This window comes from Cervus elaphus, chromosome 16, assembly GCF_910594005.1.
Source record: "Cervus elaphus chromosome 16, mCerEla1.1, whole genome shotgun sequence".
Classification (NCBI taxonomy): domain Eukaryota; kingdom Metazoa; phylum Chordata; class Mammalia; order Artiodactyla; family Cervidae; genus Cervus; species Cervus elaphus.
In genome coordinates this window covers 35,480,215-35,502,770 of record NC_057830.1, presented here as the reverse complement: position 1 = coordinate 35,502,770, position 22,556 = coordinate 35,480,215, and the positions used below count along the sequence as shown (strand labels likewise).

At 37.1% G+C, this 22,556-nt stretch overlaps 1 protein-coding gene and 1 non-coding gene across 2 annotated transcripts in view; one reads left to right on the top strand and one right to left on the bottom strand.

Annotated features, from left to right (window-relative positions):
- UBE2R2 (ubiquitin conjugating enzyme E2 R2) overlaps positions 1-22,556 on the top strand; it is a 95,254-nt gene that overhangs the window by 61,178 nt on the left and 11,520 nt on the right. Inside the window, exons 2-3 of the mRNA XM_043927706.1 lie at positions 9,184-9,270; positions 18,677-18,774. Of these exons, the coding sequence (XP_043783641.1) occupies positions 9,184-9,270; positions 18,677-18,774 (185 nt within the window). The remainder of the gene's footprint in view (positions 1-9,183; positions 9,271-18,676; positions 18,775-22,556) is intronic.
- On the bottom strand, positions 15,749-15,881 carry LOC122673108. The gene has a single exon (XR_006334598.1). It is a non-coding gene; the product is annotated as a U11 spliceosomal RNA (small nuclear RNA).

The window sequence follows — 22,556 nt, the reverse complement described above, 5'->3', positions numbered from 1 at the left end:
CCTTGGGGATTCTCCAGGCAGGAATACTGGAGTGGGTTGCCATGCCTTCCTCCAGGGGATCTTCCCAACCTGGGGATTGAACCCAGATCTCCCACATTGTAGGCGAATTCTTTACTGTCTGAGTCACCAGGGAAGCCCATATAACTATGTAATAAATGCTTTCTAAAGTATATACAGATCTGGGAGATGAAACAGATAAAATGAAAAAGAAACCATTTCTAACTTATGTCTGTTTTTTCATCCCATTCCATTCATCTTTTACAGTGCTGTCCTAGAGTCATTTTTCTAGAATACACATCTGGCCTTTTGTGTCTATGTATGGCAACCAACTGCAGTATTCTTGCCTAGAAAATTCCATGGACAGAGGAGCCTGGCAGACTATGCCCATAGGGTCACATAGAGTCGGATTGACTGAGTTACTGAGCATGCATGTACAACTTTCCACTAAAACACCTAAACATGGCCTCAGCCTGCCTTCATCCAGTCTCCTGTAGTTAATTACCACCGAGCATCTCACTAGCCATGCCTGACGACTCCTCATTCTTTGCACCTGGTGCCCTCTTGCTGTTTCCTCTGCTTTAATCCACTCAGGGCATTACTCAAGACAACATCTAGCCATAGTACCAATACATTGTAGGCTTTCAAAGTATACAATTTGTTGGACTTTTTAAAATTCACAAGGTCATACAGCCATCATCACCATCTAACTCCAGTTTATTTCATCAACTCCAAAAGAAATCTCATACCCATTAGCAGTCAGGCTCAATTCTACCCTACCACTCGTAATTGCCTTTTATTATTTCTGGTTACACTTCAGAATACTCCATTGCATTTAGTTGTCATGTCTTCTTAGTTTCCTCCAGTATTTGATGATTTCTGCATCTTTCTTTGTTTTTCATGACACCTTTGAAAAGAACTGGTCAGATATTTTGTAGGATGTCCCTCCATTTGGGTTTGTTTAATGTTTTTCTCATGATTAGAAGGGTTACGGATTTGGGGGTAAGAGCATCACCAAGATGGGCTGCATTTCTCATCACATCTTATCAGGAGGTCATGATTTCAATGACTTGACACCAATGATGTTAATCTTATTCACTTGATTAAGGTGTTGTCTGCCAGGTTTCTCTACTGTAAAGTTAGTATTTCTTCCTTGCCCTACTCTATTCCTAGGAAGTGAGTCATTCAGCCCAGCCCACACTCCAGGGGGAGGGGAACTAAACTCCACCTCCTTAATGGGGTATATCTATATATATATTATCTGCTGTAAGAAAGATTTGCCCCTTCCCTAATATTTTTTCACTCAATAATTTATACCAATATGCACTCATGTATATTTACTTTTTACCTTGGGTTATCACCCAGTACTATAAATTGCTTTACATTTGGCCAGTAGGGGCTTTTTCAGGTTGGCTTCTATGGTGTTTGTTTTTGCTTTTTGTTTTTGGTATGCCTCCATTGTTAACATTTCCTTACTTTCAGGTACTGTAAGATGCTCCATACTCATGCTGTATTTCACTCCCCTAGATCCAGTATCAAGTATTCCTGCAAATAGCCTTGATTCTTTTTATTAGAAAATGGTATTTTGAAACTAAGATCTGAGGAACTGAGTATTCTTGTTGCTATTAGGATGTGACTGCATTTGAACTCCAGGTTTGTTTATTTTTGGCTGTGCTGGGCTTTCTCAACTTGCGGCGAGCAGGGACTATTTTCTAATTGAGGTGCATGGACTTCTTGTGGCAGTGGCTTCTCTCATTGCAGAGCACAGGCTCTAGTAGTTATGGTGCACGGTCTTATTTGGGGCTTCCCAGGTGGTGCTAATGGTAAAGAATCTGCCTACCAGTGCAGGAGTCGTGGGTTCAATCCCTGGGTCAGGAAGATCACCTGGAGAAGGAAATGGCAATCCACTTCAGTATTCTTGCCAGGTGAATCCCATGGACAGAGGAGCCTGGCGGGCTGCAGTCCATGCTGTCACAGAGAGTTGGCCACAGCTCAGCACAGCACAGCACGGGCTTACTTGCCCTGCAGCATGTGGGATCTGCCTGGACCGGGGATTGAACTGGTGTCCCCTGCATTATAAATAATGGCAGATTCTTAAACCACTGGACCACCAGGAAACCCTCCCACACCTGCCCCCCTTTTTAAAAATAAGCAGCTTTTTTTGTGATTTTAATGTACATACACTGTTCACCCATTTAAAGTACACAATTCAGCTATTTCTAGTATATTCATAAAATTTTGCAACCATAAACAATTTTAGAGCATTTTCCTCATCCCAAAAGTTCATGCATCTATTTCCTCCCAATTTACCCTAGGCAACCACTAATCTCTCATTTTCATAAATATGTGGTATTTGTGACTGTCTTACTTCACATAGCTAATGTTTTTGTGGTTCATCTACATTGTAATATGTGTCAGTACTTCATTCCTCTTTTCCCCTGCAGGGAAGCTGAGTCCTAACAACTGGACCACCAGGGAACTCCTGTACATCATTCCTTTTAATTGTCATATAATATTCTAATGTATGGATATACAATGCCTTTTGTACATTCATTCCTCGGGTAATGGACATTTGGGGTTGTTCTACATTTTGTCTGTTATGCTACTATGAACATTTCTGTACAAGTTCTTATGTAGTTCATTTCTCTTGCTCACATACCTGGTAGCGGACTTGCTCTGGCACAAGTTTATTGTTTCAAGGAACTGCTAGACTGTTTTTCAAAGTGACTACCGTTTAGTACCCCCTTCAGCAATGTATAAAGCATTCTAATTTCATGACATCCTGGCCAACATTTTTTTTTAATTATCTCGCTCTTTATAGCCAGTAGGTGTATGTCAAGTGATATCTCATTCTACCTTTAGAATGCATTTCCCTGATGGCTAATGATGTTGAGCATCTCTTCATATGCATATTAGCCATTTGTTTATATTATTTGGAGAAATGTCTGTTCAGATACTGTGCCCATTTTTAAATTGAGTTATTTCTCTTTATTACTGAGTTATAAGCATTCTTTATGTTTTCTGGGTATGTGTCCCTTATCATATTTGCAGGTATTTCCCTCCATTCTGTAGGTTGGTTGTCTTTTCATTTTCCTAATGTTGGCTTTTATTCCTGCTGGTGTTCCTATTACATGTATCTTATACTTTTTGCATTTCCCACAGTCCTTGAATACTCTGTTCTGGTCCATCCCACCCCAAGGCTTTGTTCTCTTTGCTTTTCTGTTTTCAGGGATTCTATGCATAATATCCTCTAGTTCAGAGATTTTTTTTCCCTCAGCCATGTCCAGTGTTAGAAAGCAGCCCATCAAGGCATTCTTCAGTGTTTTTAGCATTTGACTTTGGTTCTTTCTTAGGATTTCCATCTCTCTGCTTATGTTGCCTATCTGTTTTTGCATACTGTCTACTTTGTCCATTGGAATCCTTAGAATGTTAGTCATAGTTTTAAATTCTGATAATGCCTACATCCCTGTCATATCTGGTTGTGATAATTTGCTCTGTTTCTTCATGTGTAATATATCCTTTTGTTATGCCTTGTAATTTTTTCTTGTTACTTAGCTGTGATATACTCTGTTAAAATAATATGCTGTAAGTATCTCAGTAATATATTGGTGGGGTGTGAGGGGGAAGGGAAGGAGTTGTGTACTTCTGTGATTAGGTTTTGGCCTTTTAGCGAGGCTTTGCTTCTGGACTGTGAACTTTTCAAAAGAGTTTCTCAATTTTTCTTTGCCTGTGAGGTGGGATATTAGGGTTGGAGTTCTATATTTCTCTTCCCCTAAGTTAGTTAGGCTTTGACAATGATCCTTCCAAGTTAGGTTCTAAGTAGCTTCTCCTGAGGGCAGGCCTGGTTAAAAGCAGAATCCTCTGGTGTATTTAAAAGGATTTAACTTCACTCCTTTGCATGTGGATATCTAGTTGTCTCAGCACAATTTGTTGACAAGGCCTTTTCCCCACTGAATTGTCCTTATGTTAATACCAAACTGTCTTGATCACTGTAGATGTGTAGTATATTGGAATTGGGAAGTGTGAGTTGTCTCACTTTGTTCTTCTTTTTCAAGATTGTGTTAACTATTCTGGGTTCCCCAAGTACCAATTTTGCCATTTCTGTAAAGGAGGTAGTGAAAAAGTTGGCTTAAAACTCAACATTGAAAAAACTAAGATCATGGCATCCAGTCCCATCACTTCATGGCAAATAGATAATAGATAGGGAAACAATGGAAACAGTGACAGACTTTATTTTCTTGGGCTCCAGCGTCACTGCAGATGGTGACTGCAGCCAAGCAATTAAAAGATGTGCTTGCTCCTTGGAAGAGAAGCTGTGACCAACCTAGATAGCATATAAAAAGCAGAGACATTACTTTGCTGACAAAGGTTCGTCTAGTCAAAGCTATGGTTTTTCCAGTAGTCAGTATGGATGTGAGAGTTGGACTACAAAGAAAGCTTAGTGCTGAAGAATTGATGCTTTTGAACTGTGGTGTTGGAGAAGACTCTTTAAGAGTCCCTTGGACTGCAAGGACGTCCAACCAGTCCATCCTAAAGGAAATCAACCCTGAATATTCATTGGAAGGACTGATGCTGAAGCTGAAACTCCAATACTTTGGCTACCTGATGTAAGAACTGACTCACGAAAAGACTCTGATGCTGGGAAAGATTGAAGATAAGAGAAGAAGGGATGACAGAGGATGAGATGGTTGGATGGCATCAGTGACTATGGACATGAGTTTGAGCAAGCTCCGGGAGTTGGTGATGGACAGGAAGCCTGGTGTGCTGCAGTCCGTGGGTTGCTAATAGTCGGACACGACTAAACTGAAAAGAAGGCAGCAGAAATTTCCATACAGTGAGGCTGAATGTGTAGATCAACTTGGGGAGGATTACCATCTTAAGAATATCAAATCTTTCAATCCATGAACATGTGTATGTGTGTGTATTTGCTCAGGCGTCTCCAACCCTTTATGACCCCATGGACTGTAGCCCACCAGGCTCCTCTGTCCATGGAATTTTCCAGGCAAGAATACTGGAGTGGGTTGCCATTTTCTTCTCTAAGGGAACTTCCCGACCCAGGCATCAAATCCATGTCTCCTGGGTTGCCTGCATTGTCAGGCAGATTCTTTATCACTGTGCCATCTGGGAAACTACATGAACTTGTAATATCATGGATATTTAATATTTACTTAAGTCTTTAATTTCTTTTAAAATGTTTTGTACTTTTTAGAGTGTGAGTTTTGCACACATTTTTGTTGGAGGTTTTTTTCTTTTTTATGTGAACCGTTTTTAAAGTATTCGGTTTGTTACATTAGTGCTTCTGGGTTTTTTGTTTGTTTTTTGTTTTTAAATATTTTTGGCCATGAGGCACATGGGATCTTACCTCCTCCACCGAGTATTGAACCCACACCCCCTGCATTGGAGGGTGAAGTCTTAACCACTGAACTGCCAGGGAAGTCCCAAGCTTTGCACTTCTTGTTATTAAATTCATTCCTAAGTATTTATTATTTTTGTTGCTATTATAAGTAGAATTTTCTTAATTTCATTTTCAGTTTGTTCAGGGCTGCTGTATAGAAATATAATTGATGCTGATATTGTAAGTTTTATCTTGCAACTTTACTGATTTGCTATTCTAATATATTTAGTGGATTCTTTTTATTTTTCTGTATACAGGATTATGTAATATAAAAATAGAAGTAACTTTGCTTCTTACTTTCTAACCAAGATGCCTTTTATTTCATTTGCTTGCCAGTTGCCCTGGCTAGCATCTCCAATACAGTGTTGAATACACCATGATGAGAGTGGACATCCCTGTCTAATTTCTGAAATTCCTTAACCATTAAGTATAATATTAGTTGCAGTTTTGTTTACTAGGTGGCCTTTGTCAAATCAAGGAATTTCCCTTGTATTTCTAGTTTGTTGGGTGTTTTCAGTCATGAAGGGGTGTTGAATTTTTGGAGTTATTTTATATAAACATCATATAACTATACAGTTCAATTATTTCTTGGTATACAAATTACTTCTTTGTGTGGTTTATGCTCTTTAGTAGATTTATAATTATTATGCTATGTATTTTTAAAATTTAATTTATTTTTGGCTGTGATGGCTCTTCACATCCAAATCACATTGGGATTTTCTCTAGTTGTGGGGAGTGGGGGCTACTCTCTAGTTGCTATGTGCAGGCTCTTCATTGTAGTATCTTCTCTAGTTGTGGAGCACAGGCTCCAGGGCATGTCGCCTTCAATAGTTGTGGCCAGTGGGCTAAGCAGCTGTGGCTCCCAGGCTCTAGAGCACAGGCTCAGTAGTTGTGCCACATGGACTTAATTTCTTCATGCTGTGTGGGATCTTCTCAGATCAGGGATCAAACTCATGTCTCCTGCATTGGCAGGCAGATTCTTTACCGCTGAGCCACCAGGGAAGCCCTGTTTTTTAAATTGGGAGGAAAAAGTTATAAACAAAAGGAACATTTATTATATCTTTTGTGTCTATCCTGTACTTGTACTACATATTTATTTGTGCTCTTTCTTCATCTTGGTTCATGTAGTAGCTAGTCCTTTCCTTTCAACCTAGAGGACTCCCTTTAGTATTTCTTGGAGGTGAGGTCTGCTAGTCATCATCTGCTAGTTCTCAGTTTTTGTTTACCTAGGAATGTTTTAATTTGCCTATTTGAGTTTTGAGGAATGGTTTTGCTGGATATAGAATTCTCAATTGACAGGTTTTGTTCTTTGTACTTCGAATGTTATTCCACTGCCTTCTGGCTTCCTGGTTTCTGGTGAGATGGCATCTGTTTGTCAAGGGATTCTACTTGATGGATTGTTTCTTTTTTGCCGCTTTCAAGATTCACTCTTTAGCTGTGAACAATTTGATTATGATATATAGATAGATACGATATATAGATAGATAGATGTGTATCTCTTTGAGTTTTTCTCTTGGGAGTTTGTTGAGCTTTTGGTTGTTAGAGTCATTGTTTTAATCAAATTTGGCAAATTGTTGGCCATTATTTCATCAAATGCTCTTTTTGCCCCTTTTATTTCTTCTTATGAGACTCTTAGTATGTATATATTGATAACCTGGTGTCCCATAGGTCTCTGTTAGTTGCTTTGTATTCCTCTTAACTCAGACTGGTTAATCTAAACAGAGCTTTCTTCAGTTTCACTGATTCTTTTTTCTGTTTCATCAAATCTGCTGTTCAGCCTATCTAGCAGATTTCTAAAATTTCAGTTACTGTATTTTGCAGCTTCGTGGTTTATGTTTGGTTCTTTTGCTCCAAAACTTTTTTTTGTTTGTTTGTTTTTTATAATTTCTTCATGTTGATATGCTGAAAGATTTTCCATATACATTTCCTTATTTCTTTAGCTGTGGTTTCTTTTAATCTTTGGAATATATTTAATACAGCTGATCTAAAGTCTTTTTCTAATAAAGTAAATATCTGACCTTCCAGTTTCTGTTGGTTGCTATTTTTACCCTTTGTATGTGCCATACTTTCTTTTCATGTTTTGTAACATTTTGTTGAAAACTGGATGCTTAAATAATATATTGTGGCAACAGGATGTTGGTTGTTCTTGTTTGTTGAAGTTGCTTCCTTACTTAATGACTTTTCTGACCTAATTCTGAAACGTCTGTGTTCTTGGTTGTGTGTGGCCAGTAGAGTCTTCACTTGGTTAGCTTAGTGGTCACCCAGTAATTGGGCAGAAGTTTCCCTTATTAAATTAAATGCAGTTATTTTCCTGGAACCAACAAACCTCCTGGGCATTTTAGAGGAGCTCTGTGTGCATTTGGGGGCATGCCGTTAACACTCAGCTTAGGTAGTTGCAAATTCGGCCTAACCCTCAATTGCTGCTTGTGCAGATCTCAGGTTCACCAGAGGTGCTAGTTGAAGGCCATCTAATGACCTCTCATGACTTTTCTGAGCATGTGCATAGCTGAGGCATATTCATGGCCCTATACATTGGCCTGATCTTCTAGTTGGAAATTGGTCAGAGATTTTCAAAGCCATACAGACATTTCATATCCCACCCTTTCCTATTAAAATAGTTGTTTAGTCTATTTGACCTGCTGAGTCCTTGGTGGCTCAGATGGTAAAGAATCCACCTGCGACGTGGGAGACCTGGGTTCGATCCCTGGGTTGGGAAGATCTCCTGGAGATCTTTTAACTAGAGCAAGTTAAAATACCACAAGTGAAGTGAGTGAGTGAAGTTGCTCAGTAGTGTCCGACTCTGCGACCCCATGGCCACAAAGTTTACTATAAAAACCAGTTCAACTATTTTCCTTGAATAGATCCTCCCTGGACTGCTACAAGCCTCATGTGATTTTCTAGATTTTGAAGAAGTTGATTCTTACAGTTTTTGCTGTTTTTCTCATTGCTTTTATTGAAGACAGAATTGCTGAGAATCCTGACTGCAGTTTTCACTGCTGTCCTCAGCTTTACTCTCAGCTTGTCCTTTCGTTCCCGTCCTCATTCCCTTTTACTGGTATGGTCAGATGACACTCTTATTTATATTTGAAATGTGGGATTCTGCTGAGGACATTCACTGTGACTGTACTTACAATAGCAAAAGAGTGAAAAATCACCAATATGTTCCAAAATAAGGAAATGGGTTTTTTTAAATGGTTCATCTATATATCCATATGATGGAAACATCTTGCAAATACTAACAATCATACATACAAAGGAAAATGTTTATGATATAATACAGATGGAAAGAAACAGTATAAATACAATAATTGAAAATAAGCTTTGTAAAGAGATAAGCATACTTCAGTATGAAAAACTCCTGGAAGAGCCGTATCAAAATGATAGCATTTGTTACTCCTTGGTAGTAGTTAAATGGTGTTGAGTAAAACAAATTATCTTTGTTCTATAATATACCATAAGGTCGTATTAACTGTTATGAATATAAAATGCAGCCATTAATGTGACGCACATATTAAACATTTTCACTCATGTTTATTCAGTTAAAAATTATATAACTGTTGAGCATTTGCAATTTAACATAAATTTTTATAAATATTTAAAGAGATAGTTGTAAAAACATGCTAATAACCCTAGCATTGGGGCTGACAAAATATATATGAACTATTTTAATCTCCAGAGTTTATGGTGCAGAAAGATGTTCCATTTCACTGGAGTATATTAGGGTGAATTGTTAGGCAGATAAGTAACCTGTAGTCTTACTTACTAGCATTTCGTTGTTTTTTTCTTTTTAGGCGCATATTAAATTTCCTATTGACTACCCATATTCACCACCTACCTTCAGATTCTTGACCAAAATGTGGCACCCCAACATTTATGAGGTAAGAGATATCTATCATGAATTTCTCTGAAGATTTGATTTTTTGATACTGTCCTTTAATCTCCATAGCTCAGTATGCTGTGGCGACAAAGAACTATTCATGGCTTTTATTATAGCAGTGTATATTATGGTTGGGGCTTTCCAGGTGGCTCAGTGGTAAAGAATCCTCCTGCCAGTACAGGGGACTCAGGAGCCACAAGTTCTATCTCTGGGTTGGGAAGTTCCCCTGCAGTAGGAAATGGCAATCCACTCCAGTATTCTTGCCTGGAGAATTCCATGGACAGAGGAACCTGCTGGTCTACTGTCCATGGGGTTGTAAAGAGCTGGACATGACTGAGCACACACTGTTCCATATTATGGTTACTTTAAGATTGAGACTTTAAACTTTTGCTGCTCATTGCTAAGATTATAATTCATATGTGTTAGCATTTATATTTTTTAAAATTTAGTGAAGTTATATAAATTTATTTGTGTACCTATTCCCTAGCTTTACAGACTCTAGCTTCACAATTTGTCACTTTGATCAGAGATTCAACTTGTGGGTGAAGGGAGTGGGAATCATTTGTACTGGTCTCCTTTAAGGAGTTGCTGCATACCAGTTGAGAGTCTCTTCTGAAATAAATTCAAGGTTAGGGTCTTCTGTTGGACAAGTGCGCATGCCTGGGAAAACAATTTCTAGCTTTTTTGATGACATATACTGAGCTTTGTGCTAAGTTCTAAGGATCCTGAAACGATCCCTTCTGTTTCTTCGGGTGTATGTCAAGGTCCACTCAGGAGTCCTTCGAGTCTCCTTCTCTGCCATTCTGTAGCCTGTTTCATTACAGTAGGGCTCTGAAGTTGTAGCTGAGGCCCAAGCATTAAATTTGTTTTTTAAAACTCGCAACTTTAGTAGTATAGTTTTGGGGTTTGTTTTTGTCACGTGTTATTGGCAAGCTCCTATGCTCCAGAAATAGAGGTACAGGGCCTTTACTTATTCTATAGTGCTGAATTTTGGATCTCAGTCTATATAAAGAACACCTTGGAGCAGCTTTATTGTTTTTCACAATCTGCTTTTTTCTGTAAGTCATTATCTTCATTTTTCTTTTCTTAAAACAGGACAAAGAGTGCTCAAAAGGTGATACATTGTAACATTTCCAGAAATAAGCTCCCAGGATATTGTTTTCTTTAGTATCTTTAGTATTTGACATAACCATAATACAGACAACATTGAATGTGTTATATACCGTTCTGTATAACAAAATTATCCTGTTGTAGGAGAGAGACTATAGAAATGTTTCACTGTTTCATAAGTTAAAACTGAGTTCAGTTAATACTGAAATATTTTTGTGTCTGTCTCCATTTAATAATCAGAAATTCTTGCCTTCAAAACTAGGTGGTATATATAGGTTTTAGATAATAAAAGAGAAATGAAAACAACATTGAATGTGTTATATAGTTCTATGTAACCTTGTCTTGCCACTGAGAATGAATTCACGTTAGAGCCACACACTTGCCTGTTTCCATCTCATTTATCTAATTCTCAAACTTTTGTCAAAAAAGAAAAAAAAAGCATGGTAAAGGAACCAAAGCTCTTTCAGAAGAAAGTGTAGGTAAATACAGTCCCCTTTCCATTGCTTTTTCACCACTTAGGTAGGCAGTCTAGTTCTGTCTCTTAAGATTTAGCATTGGATCATTATTTTTAGAAATATTTTTCATATTCATAAAAATTTTAGCAGTAAAATAATGCATGCATATCTTACGAATATGCAGTTGTTTACCATGCCGTATAAGTTGTTTGTAAACAAGTGTTAAGTCATATTTAAGCATTAAATTTGATCTAATCAAATGAGTCACAAGAGACTTTCCTCACATTTGTTAGTTTACTTTGCTATATTCTGGAAATGGTATCAGAATTGAACTTGGGGGCCCAAGTAAGTGGGCTCATGGTTCTTAGCCAAAGGGATGGGATATTCTTGGAGATTGCTCTCTCCTCACCCATCTATGTTGTCACCTAGAAACACAATGGACCTCAGTGTCAAATTGTTCTAGTCACCAAATTGTTTACTACAGAATTATTTATAATAGAACTGGGGTTGAAATGGGGGAACAGTGACAATATCAACCACAACAAAACAAAAATAAAATATGTGAATTGAAGAGTTTTTTGTGTATTAACTTTGTGAGCATTAAATTATCATAAGGACTATTTTTGGTAGAAAGTAGTTTATCAAAAGTTTTTAAAAACTAGAGCTTTGGTACAATTGTGTTAAATACATTCACAGATATTACTGTAGCCCCCAAAGTTATAAATAAACTGCTGTGTTATCAATTTCAACATTTCTTTTATCATTGCCACGTTTGTGAAATTTATAAATACCAAGGGGAAACTTGGAGAACGAAAGAAATTTCATATGAACTTGTTGTCAATGACCATGTTGCACAGTTGACTCCTTCTTGCTTTATATTATATGTTGAGTGATCTTAGTAACAGTTTGCCTGGTTACATGTGTTGTGTGTGTTCTGAAGTAGATAACCAGTGAAGCCCATTAAATCATGTATTCAAATGAAGTTTTTGTACCCAAACTCTTGAGTATGAACTTCACAGCTATGGCAACTCAAAATCTCACTGCTCTTTGTATTTGTTATTCATTTTACATCTCAGAACTGCCTTTCTCAAAGCTTAGAACTTCTCCCTCCCCCCTCCTTTTTTTTAAAAAAAATTTTATTTAATTTTGGCTCTGGTGGGTCTTTGGTGTTGCCTGGGCTTTCTCTAGTTGCAACAGGCAGTGGCTACTTTTTGTTGTGATGCAAGGGCTCTTCATTGGGGTGGCTTCTCTTGTTGTGGAGCAGGAGCTTCAGTAGTTGTGGCTTGCAGGCTCTAGTGCACTGGCTCATGGGCTTAGTTGCTTCACAGCATGTGGAATTTTCCCGGCCCAGGGTTCGAACCCTTGTCACCTCCTTATAACCTGCAAATATTTCCTCTCGTATGTATCGATTTTTTTTTCCCCCATTTTCTTTGATAATTTCCTATGCACAAAAGTGCTTAATTTTGATGAAGAGGTCTAGTTTATCTGTTCATGCATGCTTTTGGTGTCATATCTAAAAGTCCATTGCTAAATCCAAGGTCATGAAGATTTTAAACACACACATAGACAAACACAGACACACTTTTATAAAAAGACTTTATGGTTTAGGCTCTTGGATCTTTGTTCCATTTTGAATTAATTTCGTATATGGTTTGAGGCAGGAGTTCAGCTTCATTCTTTTGGAAATCCAGTCCCAATATCATTTGCTAAAGAGACTGTTCTTTCCCCATTGGATGAACTTACCATCTTAGAAATCAGTTGGCTATGTTGTATGAATCTGTGTAGACTCTCAGTTCTGGGTTGCCTTGATCTATATATCTGTCATGCCAGTCCTAAACTGTCTTATTCTGTGTAGCTCTGTAGTGAGTTTTGAAATCAGAAAGTATGAATCCTTCAACTTTATTATTATTTTCCAAGATTGTTTTGGCTTTTGTGGGTTCCTTAAATTTCCTTATAAATTTTAGGGGCGGTTGGTCAGTTTTACAAAAAGGGAAGCTAGGGTTTTAATTGGGATTGGATTGAATCTGTAGATCATACTGGGGAATATTGCCAACATTAAGTCTTCCTACCCATGAATATAGGCTGTTTTTCTTTTTTTTTTTAGGTCATCTTTAATTTCTTTGAGCAGTGTTCTGTAATTTTCTTTGTACAGGACTTTCACCTCCCTGGTTAGATTTGTTCCTAGATATTCTATTCTTTTAGAGGCCATTGTAAATGGAATTGTTTGCTTAACTTGTTTTTTAGATTGTTCATCACTAGTATATAAAAATAAAACTGATTCAAAAATTTTTGTTTTCTTTATTTTTGCCATGCATGGCTTGTGCGATCTTAGTTCCCTTACCAGGGATTGAACCCGGGTCCTGGGCAGTGAAAGCGCAGAGTCCTAACCTTTGTCCATGGGATTTTTCAGGCAAGAATACTGGAGTGGGTTGCCATGCCCTCCTCCAGAGATGCCGCCACTGGAATTTCAAAAATCCCAAAATGAACTGATTTGAGTGTTGATCTTGTATCCTACAACTTTGTTGAATTGATTATCTCTAGTAGTTTTCTTGTGAGTTCTTTGGAATTTTCTTTGGCATTTACAATAGAAATGGATTTACTTCTTCCTTTTCAATTTGTACACTTTCAGAATTTTTCTTAATTGCTCTGGCTACTACTTCCAGTACATTGTAAATAGCAGTGGTAAAAGTGGGTGCCCTTTGTCTTATTTCTGATCTTAGGAAATTTTTCACCATTGAGTATGTTAGCTGTGGGTTGGTTTTTTTGTTTCTTAAATTTATTTATCTTCTTAATATAACTCCCTTTTACACTTTTAAGATAGCTGGAAAGTATGGTTTTCTGAGTGTTTTTATTATGAGTAAGTGTTGGGTCTTGTCAAGTGCTTTGCCTGAATCAGTGGAGATGCCCATCTTTTTTTTTTATAATGGAAACAAGGGCATTTTCTTTTATTCTTAACCATGTTTTTATTCCAAGTTAGATCCAGCAGGTGGAACTGATTGCTCTCTTCCAGTGATCTGGGCTCAAAAGACAAATACAACTGCTGACGTCTTCATTGAATTCACTGATGATGAGACTTTTGCTGGAACTGTCCATCCTGCTGTTGCTCTTTTAGGATTGTTGTAAAATTGCTGCTGTTGTTTAGTCACTGAGTTGTGTCTGACTCTTTTTCGACCCCATGGACTGTAGCCCGCCAGGCTCAGGCAAGAATACTGGAGTGAGTTGCCATGCCTTCCTCCAGAGATTCCCATCTTTTGATATGTCATTTCTGCGTATGTATGTTTATATCATTTCACTACTCAGAAATTTTACTTAACACACACACTAAACTGGGAACAAAGTAACATACTCCTCTGTTCGCTCTATTTTTCATTCAAACTGTGTTCTTCACTCCTGTGGTAGGTAGAATAATGCTCCCACAGAGATGTCTGTATTGTAATCCCTGGAATCTGTGATACGTACCTTCACATGTTAAAATTAGGCTTGCTTATCAGGTGACCTTGAACTGAGATTATTCCGGATAATTTAGGTGGTCCCAGTGTAATCACAGGGTCCATTAAAGTAGGGGTCCCCAATCCCTGGGCCTTTTAGGAACCAAGCCACAGAGCAGGAGATGGGTGAGCAAGCCCCCACGTGGTGGGCGAGCAAGCCAAGCTTCATCTGTATTTACAGCTGCTCCCCATTGCTCATATTATTGCCCGAGCATTAGATTCTCATAGGAGTGCAAACCCTACTGTGCTTGAATCATGCCAAAATCACCCCTCACCCCCACCCCTGAGCATGGAAAACTGTCTTCCGCCAAACCAGCCCCAGGCGCCAAAAAAGTTGGGGACCACTGCTTTAAAGTGAAAGAGGTAGGGTAGGAAGAAAATCAGAGTGAGAAGGAGATGTAACTTTAGAAGAAAGGCTCCAAAAATGCAGCATTGCTTCCTGTGAGGATTCGAGGAAGAGGGCCAAGAACGAAAGAATGTGAGTGGCCTTTAGAAGCCAGAAAGGGCAAGGAAAGGGATTCTTTCTTGGAGCCTCCAGTAAGGAATGTGTTGTTACCCACACAGTTGACTTTAACCCTGTGGAGAGCAGTGTCAAGCCTGGACCTACAAGACTGTAAAATAATAAATTTGTGTTGTTTTCAGCCAATTTTGTGGTAATTGGTGTAAGAGTACAAAATAAATATAACTACCCAAACATATTTCTGATGTTGGTTTATTTTTTCAGGCAATCTCATGTCTAAATTTCCTTTAGGTTGTTAAAATTGAAATAATTATTGAAAGCTTCTTCAACCTTTAAGCCTTTTTCTTCTTCCAAAGCACCTCCTAGGTGTCCTCTCCAAATATATCTAGTTTCTCTCTCCTCATTTCTATAGTGTTTTTTTTTTTTTTAACTTCTTCATGTTATCTAACATTAATACAGTTTTGGAATATAGTATTTGACATTGATATTATTAAAATTTTATTCTCCTTTTTAAATGTTCTGTTATCTTGGTGTGTGTGTACATGTATGTAAATTTGGGTTTATATATAAGATTTATTCCACTGTATATGATTATACCTCTCTTTTTAAACATTTGAATCTTTTATTTTAAACCAGTAGGCTGCTACATCTTTCCCAGTCTTTTCTGTTAACAGTCTCTATTGCATATGAGACAGTCCATGTGTGTTTTAACTTAAATTTAGCACTTGTGAATTAGATCCTATAATTTAAATTTATGAACCAGAATATTATAATCATAGTGGTGAGTTCTTCTATCCATATACCAAGGGAGTTACACATAATTGTTAGGAGGCATGTATCAGTTTATATAAACCATACTTTTTGAAGCCAGTAATTGATATTAAAGGTGATCATAGTTTCTCTGTAGACAAATCATAGGCAGATTTTCTTTTTTATTTATTTTTTTTTTTATTTATTTTTTTTTTGGGGGGCGCCAGGACCAACGATCACCAGCTGCCCCATTAGCAAAAATTATGCTTCCGAAATCTCTTGATGTCGATTCCGCACGTAGAGCAAACGAGCTGCCCTACGTGTGCCACTCACGACAGAAGCCCTTTTTTTTTTTTTTTAGATTTTCTTTTTTAAAAATTTGGGTATATTTGCTGTACAACATTGTGTTAATTTCTGCTGTACAATGAAGTGAATCAGCTGTATATAAACATACATTCCCTCGCTCTTGGACCTCCCTTCCTTTTACCACACCCTCTACCCCCATCCCACCCATCCAGGTCACCATAGACCACCCAGCTAAGCTTCCTGCACTATACAGTAGGTTCCCACTAGTTATCTATTTTACACATGGTAGGGTGTCTGTGTCAGTTCCAGTCTCTCAATTCATTCCTCCCTTCCCCCACCCAGGTTCACACATCCATTTTCTTCATCTGTCTCTGTTCCTGCCCTGCAAATATGTACAATTTTTCTACATTCCACATATATGCATTAATATATGGTATTTATTTTTCTCTGACTTCATTCTGTGTGACAGTCTCTAGATCCATCCACATCTCTACAAATAACCCAATTTCATTCTTTTTTATGACCAAATAATATTCCATTATATATATATGTGGTGGTGGTGTTTAGTCACTAAGTCGTGTTTGACTCTTGGGACCTCATGGACCCACCATACTGCTCTGTCCATGGGGTTTTTCAGGCAAGAATACTGGATTGGGTTGCCATTTCCCTTGCCCAACCCAGGGACCAAACCTGTGCTTCCTACATTGGCAGGTGGATTCTTTACCACTGAGCCACTTACATATATACACACCTCATCTTTTTTAATCCATGTATTTGTTGATGGACATCTAGTTTGCTTGCATGTTGTGACTATTGTAAATAGTGTGCTACAGTGAACATTGGGGTGCTTGTGTCTTTCTGAATTATGGTGTTCTCAGGGTATTTGCCCAGTAGTGGGGTTGCTGGGTCATATGGTAGTTCTATTTTCAGTTTTTTTAAGGACCCGCCGTACTGTTCTCTATAGTGGCTGTATCAATTTACATTCCCACCAATAGTGCAAAAGTGTTCCCTTTTTCTCCACACCCTCTTCAGCATTTATTGTTTGTAGATTTTTTGATGATGGTTGTTCTGACTGGTGTGAGGTGATACCTCATTGCAGTTTTGATATGCATTTCTCTAATAATTAGTGATGTTGAGCATCTTATCATGTGCCTCTTGGGCATTTGTATGTCTTTATGGGAGAAACGTCTACTTAGGTCTTCTGCCCATTTTTTGATTGGGTTGTTTAGTGTTTGTTTTTCTTTTGATATTGAGCTACATGAGCTGTTTGTATATTCTGGAGTAATCCCTTGTCAGTTGCTTTGTTTGCAAATATTTTCTCCCATTCTGAAGGTTGTCTTTTCATCTTGTTTATGGTTTCCTTTGCTCTGTGAAAGCTTTTAAGTTTAATTAGATACCATTTGTTTAGTTTTTGTTTTATTATTCTAGGGAGTGGATACAAAAAAAATCTTCCTGTGATTTGTATCAAAGATGGTTCTTCCTATGTTTTCCTTTAAGAGTTTTATAGTGTACCATCTTACATTTAGGTCTATAATCCGTTTTGAGTTTATTTTTGTGAATGGTGTTAGTGTTCTAATTGCATTCTTTTACATGTAGCTATCCAGTTTTTCCAGTGGCACTTACGAAAAGACTTGTCTTTGCTTTGTTGTATATTCTTATCTCCTTTGTCGTAGATTACATGGGTACGTGGGTTTATCTCTGGGCTTTCTCTCCTTTTCATTGATACGTATATAGGTCTGTTTTTGTGCCAGTACCATACTGTCTGGATTACTGTGACCTTGTAGTATAGTCTGAAATCAGGGAGCCTGATTCCTCCAACTTCGCTTTTCTTTCTCAATTTATTTGACTATTTGGGATCTATTTTGTTTCCATACAAATTGTAAAGTTTTTGTTCTAATTCTGTGAGAAATGACATTGGTAATTTGATAGGGATTACATTGAATTTGTAAATTGCTTTAGGGTAATATAGTCATTTTCACAGTATTGATTCTTCCAGTCCAAGAACATGGTATATCTTTACATCTGTTTGTGTTGTCTTTGATTTCATCAGTGTCTTCTAGTTTTCTGAGTACAGGTCTTTTGCCTCCTTAGGTAGGTTTATTTCTAGTTATTTTATTCTTTTTTGTTGCAATGGTAAATGGAATTGTTTTTTTAATTTCTCTTTCTGATCTTTCATTGTTAGTGTTATAAGAATGCAAGAGATTTCTGTGCATTAATTTTGTATCCTACAACTTTACCAAATTCATTGATTAGCTCTAGTAGTTTTCTGGGGGCATCTTTAGGATTTTCTATGTAGAGTGTCACATCATTTGCCAACAGTGACAATTTTACTTCTTTTTTTCCAATTTGGGGTCCTTTTATTTACTTATTTTTCTTTTCTAATATCTGTGGCTAGGGCTTCCAAACCTATGTGGAATAATGGTGGCAAGCGTGAACATTCTTGTCTTGTTCCTGGTCTTAGAGGAAATGCTTTTAGTTTTTCACCAGTGAGACTGATGTTTGATGTAGGTTTGTCATATACATAGGCAGATTACATATATATATATGTCAAAAATATATGCCAAATATATGTATATATTACATACATATATATGTCAAAATATAGGCAGATTTTAGGCAAAAGTAAGAAAAGTATTTTGGAGATTGGTCAAAATGAATATTTATAATATAAAAATGCTTAATTCTTCTTTATCATTGGATCTAAACATGAAGAAAAAGCAGTTTACTCCCCAGCAGTAAGAAAACAAGTTTTCTAGGAATAAAAGAAATTTCAGCAGAATTGATTTTTTTATATCATACTTTTGAATATTTACTGAATGTGTTATTTGTGTCTTGTAGAATGGAGATGTATGCATTTCAATTCTTCATCCGCCTGTAGATGACCCACAGAGTGGAGAACTGCCCTCTGAAAGGTGGAATCCTACTCAAAATGTCAGGTAAGGAATTCCATAAGAAATAATCTGATTTCTAGGTGGCTCTTAACATTGGATATAATCTTTTAATAAGTACAAAAGAATCCTTTTCTATATATGATGGCTTTGTTTTATGCTAGAGCTTTATGTAGCATGCATGTATCATTTTGAAGAGTTGTATTTATGAACTAATGATGCATATGTTGCTCATCTCTGTGTTCACTTTGGAAGAATTATTCTACTGTTAGTTCTTCCTCTTGCATTATCTGAGTTCCACCCTGCTGCTTTTTATTTCATGACTTCCGTGTTTGAATTGGTTGCTTCTGTATTCTAGGACTCTTACTACTTTTTGCTGAAAAGTCTTAGTCTTTACACTTTTTCTTTATCCATTCACCAGTTGATGGACATTTCAGTTGTTTCCACTCATTGACTATTATGAATAATGCTTCTGTGAACATTGTATGCAAGTTTTTATGTGCACATATGTTTTCATTTCCTTGGACTTATTCCTGGAAATGGAATTGTGGGGTCATAACTCAGTGTTTAACTTTTCAAGGAACTGCCATGTTTTCCAACACGCCTGCATTAAATTTTTAGTGCATTCCCACCAGCAGTGTGTGAGAATTCAGATTTCTCCAGATCTTTGTTAGCACTTGTTATTTTCCATGTTTCTCATAACTAGCCCAGAAGGTTGACTGGGTATTCTTATTTTAGTTTTATCATCAGTGTGTTTCTTTTAAAATAACTTTAAAAAACTTATAATGATTTTAGATTATCAGAGAAATCATGAAGTACGGATAGTACCCGTGTTCCCCACACCTGCCAGTTTTCTTCGTTACTAACATATAACATTAGTATGGTTCATTTGTTACAATTAGTGAACTTGTATTAGTACATTATGATTGATCAAAGTCCATGTTCTTTCACATTTCCTTAATTTTTACCTAATGTTTTTTCTGCTCTAAGATCCTACACATTATAGATAGCACATTATATTTAATAGATGTTTCTCCTTAGACAACTGCAACAGTTTCTTCGACTTTTCCTTGGTTTTGATGACCTTGACGATTTTGAAGGGTGTTTTATAGAATGTCTCCCAACTGGGGTTTTGTTTGATGCTTTTTTCTGCTTATTATACTGGAGTTATGAGTGTTGGGAGAAATTAAGGTAAAGTAGATTTTCATCATGTCATATCAAGGGTACATACTGTCAGCATGACTTATCACTCTTGATGGTAACATTCATCACTTGGCTGAGACTTGTTTTTAGGATTTCTCCACTGTAAAGTTCCTCATTTCCTACTTTCTGTTCTGTATAACGGAAGTTACAGGTGCGGCCCACACTAAGGAGTGGGGAATTATATCCCCAGGAGGCTGGGATATCTATGTAAGTTATTTCAGGTTCTTCTGTATAGGAATTAATCTGCTGTCCCACATTTATTCATTCTTTCAAACATCTTTTTTAATGATCTGCAAGATAGTAATTAGAATCTCCATTTCTGACAAAAGCAAAGAATTGGAAGCTTCCTGATGTATGCAAGGCTTTCTTAACATGTTTCTTCAAGTTATGTATTTGCTTCCCACTCTCTGTGATGAGTATACCTAAAAGACTATTCAGGACATATGAGATACTTTTGATTATGCTAGTTACTCACTTCTTTCTAGGTACTTTTTTCTACCCAACATACAGGATTGGGGAAAATGGGTGTATTTTGGACTTCACCACATTTTGCAAGTATATTTTCTTAATCAGAAAAAAATGACTTCCCTTTTTAATTCAAATAAATGTGTTGATACACCTCACCTTGACAAGCATCATGCCTATGAATAATTCTCAGATCAGGCATTAAGACTTGCCATAAGTTTATAATGTCTATGAAATAAAGAATCATTACACATTTCCTATACTTTCTGCTTTGCTTTAATGGGGTTCTCCCTTGGGGTTGAAGCATTTCTCAACAGTAATCAGAGATGGAATTACTGAGTTTGTTTTAGTGAAGATGTAATTCCTGCAGCCCCAATCTATACATATCTGAGTTTATTATACTCCACCAATAGCAAAATACTCAAAAAAAATCACTCTGTGTTTTTAACAAAATTATTTATGAGGAAGGAAAAACAGCTCTACTTGTAAATTTCTCTTTGTTTTGCACTTCTGATGTTTCATCTCCACTAGGCAAAGCATCTTCACAGCTCTACTTGTAAATTTCTGTTTGTTTTGCACTTCTGATGTTTCATCTTCACCATAGAAATTCTTGGGATGTGTGGGAAATATGCATTTCTTATAAAGGGCAATCCTGAAAAGGGAAGCTGGAAAGAACTGATGTGATATTTTATATTATCCCCAGGATCGCATATATATTAGTTTCAAGACCATTGCTTTACACAGGATCTTTTATGGATCATTAGGAAAATTAGTATATTTCTGCCTCATCCCCTCGTACCTAAGCATCATACCACTGTTAGCTGAGTATTTGTACCGTTAGCTCATACATACTTTATTACTTGAATTTTCAGCATCAGATAATACATTGACACTTGGATGTAAAAGAAAAGGAAATCTGCTTCCCCCTTCCCCCTTCCAGCTTTTAAGTATGATTGTTTCTGTATTGTCAGGGTTATAAAACTTAGAGTCTGTACTGTAATGTGACATAATCCCAGTTTTTAAAATTCTCATTCCTGTTGTTAAATCAGTTCACTATTTGCTGCTCATTATTTTACTTCCTTTGGTCTATTAATTGGCTGAAATTTGTTCATTAGTAATTTCTCAAGGGATTGCTCCTAGGAGCCATATTTCATTCCCTGAGTTCTCACACATGCAAAATATTATGTGTTTGTGTATATTGGAGTATACTAGTGTGTTTGCCATTATATTTCAAGTGACAGATTTTGACTAGATATAAGGTTTCCAGATCATGCTTTATTTCCTTGAGGATATTACTGGCATTACTCTGTGGTTGCTGTGGAAAAGTTTGGCTACCCTGTTTCTCATCTCTTTCACACTATATAATTGTTTAAGAGGCTGACAAGCTTTTGAAAGAAACACATTATATTTTGTCAGTATAAGTAAACTGACAGTATAGGGAAGAGGATTTAAATATTTGGGAAGATTTGTTGAAAAATTGGAGCAAAACTGCAGAGTTGTTCTTTAAGGGATTTTGGTGCTTGTTTTTCAGGGCTAGCATTAACCCTAGACTAGAAGAAGAAGTTCTGAGGTGTTAGTGATTCTTGCTTTTGGAGGTTGAATGTTGAATCGGATGCTTCCCATACCACCCCACCCACCCTTTGAGAAAGCAAGCCTTCTCTTTTTTTTTTTTTGGTGGCTCAAACAGTAGAAGTTTATTTTTTCACACTTTTGGACACTGTAAGGTGTTGGCAAGGTTGGTTTCTTCTGAGACTTCTGTCCTCAGTTTATCTCCACATGGTCTTCCCTCTGTTCATATCTGTGTCCTAATTGCCCCTTCTTATAAGGACATTAGTCATATTGGATTAAGACCTGTTCTGAGGACCTTATTTTAATCTGGTTACCTCTCTAGAGACTCTGCTTCACATATAGTTTGAGGTACTGGGGATTAAAACTACAGCATAGAATCTGAAGCCTTCCCATTCTTTAGATGCAAAGCCCAAAACAAGATTTTTCTCATTGTATTCATGTGCTGCCTAGATGGAAAACCTATTACCATTGCCCACAGCAATTCAAATTTTTTGCCTTTATTTCTGTGCAAATATACAAAGACTGTATTTGCCTTGTCTCAGCTTAAAATATTATAAACTTTTTTTTTCCCCCGAAAAGAAAGGCCTATTTGG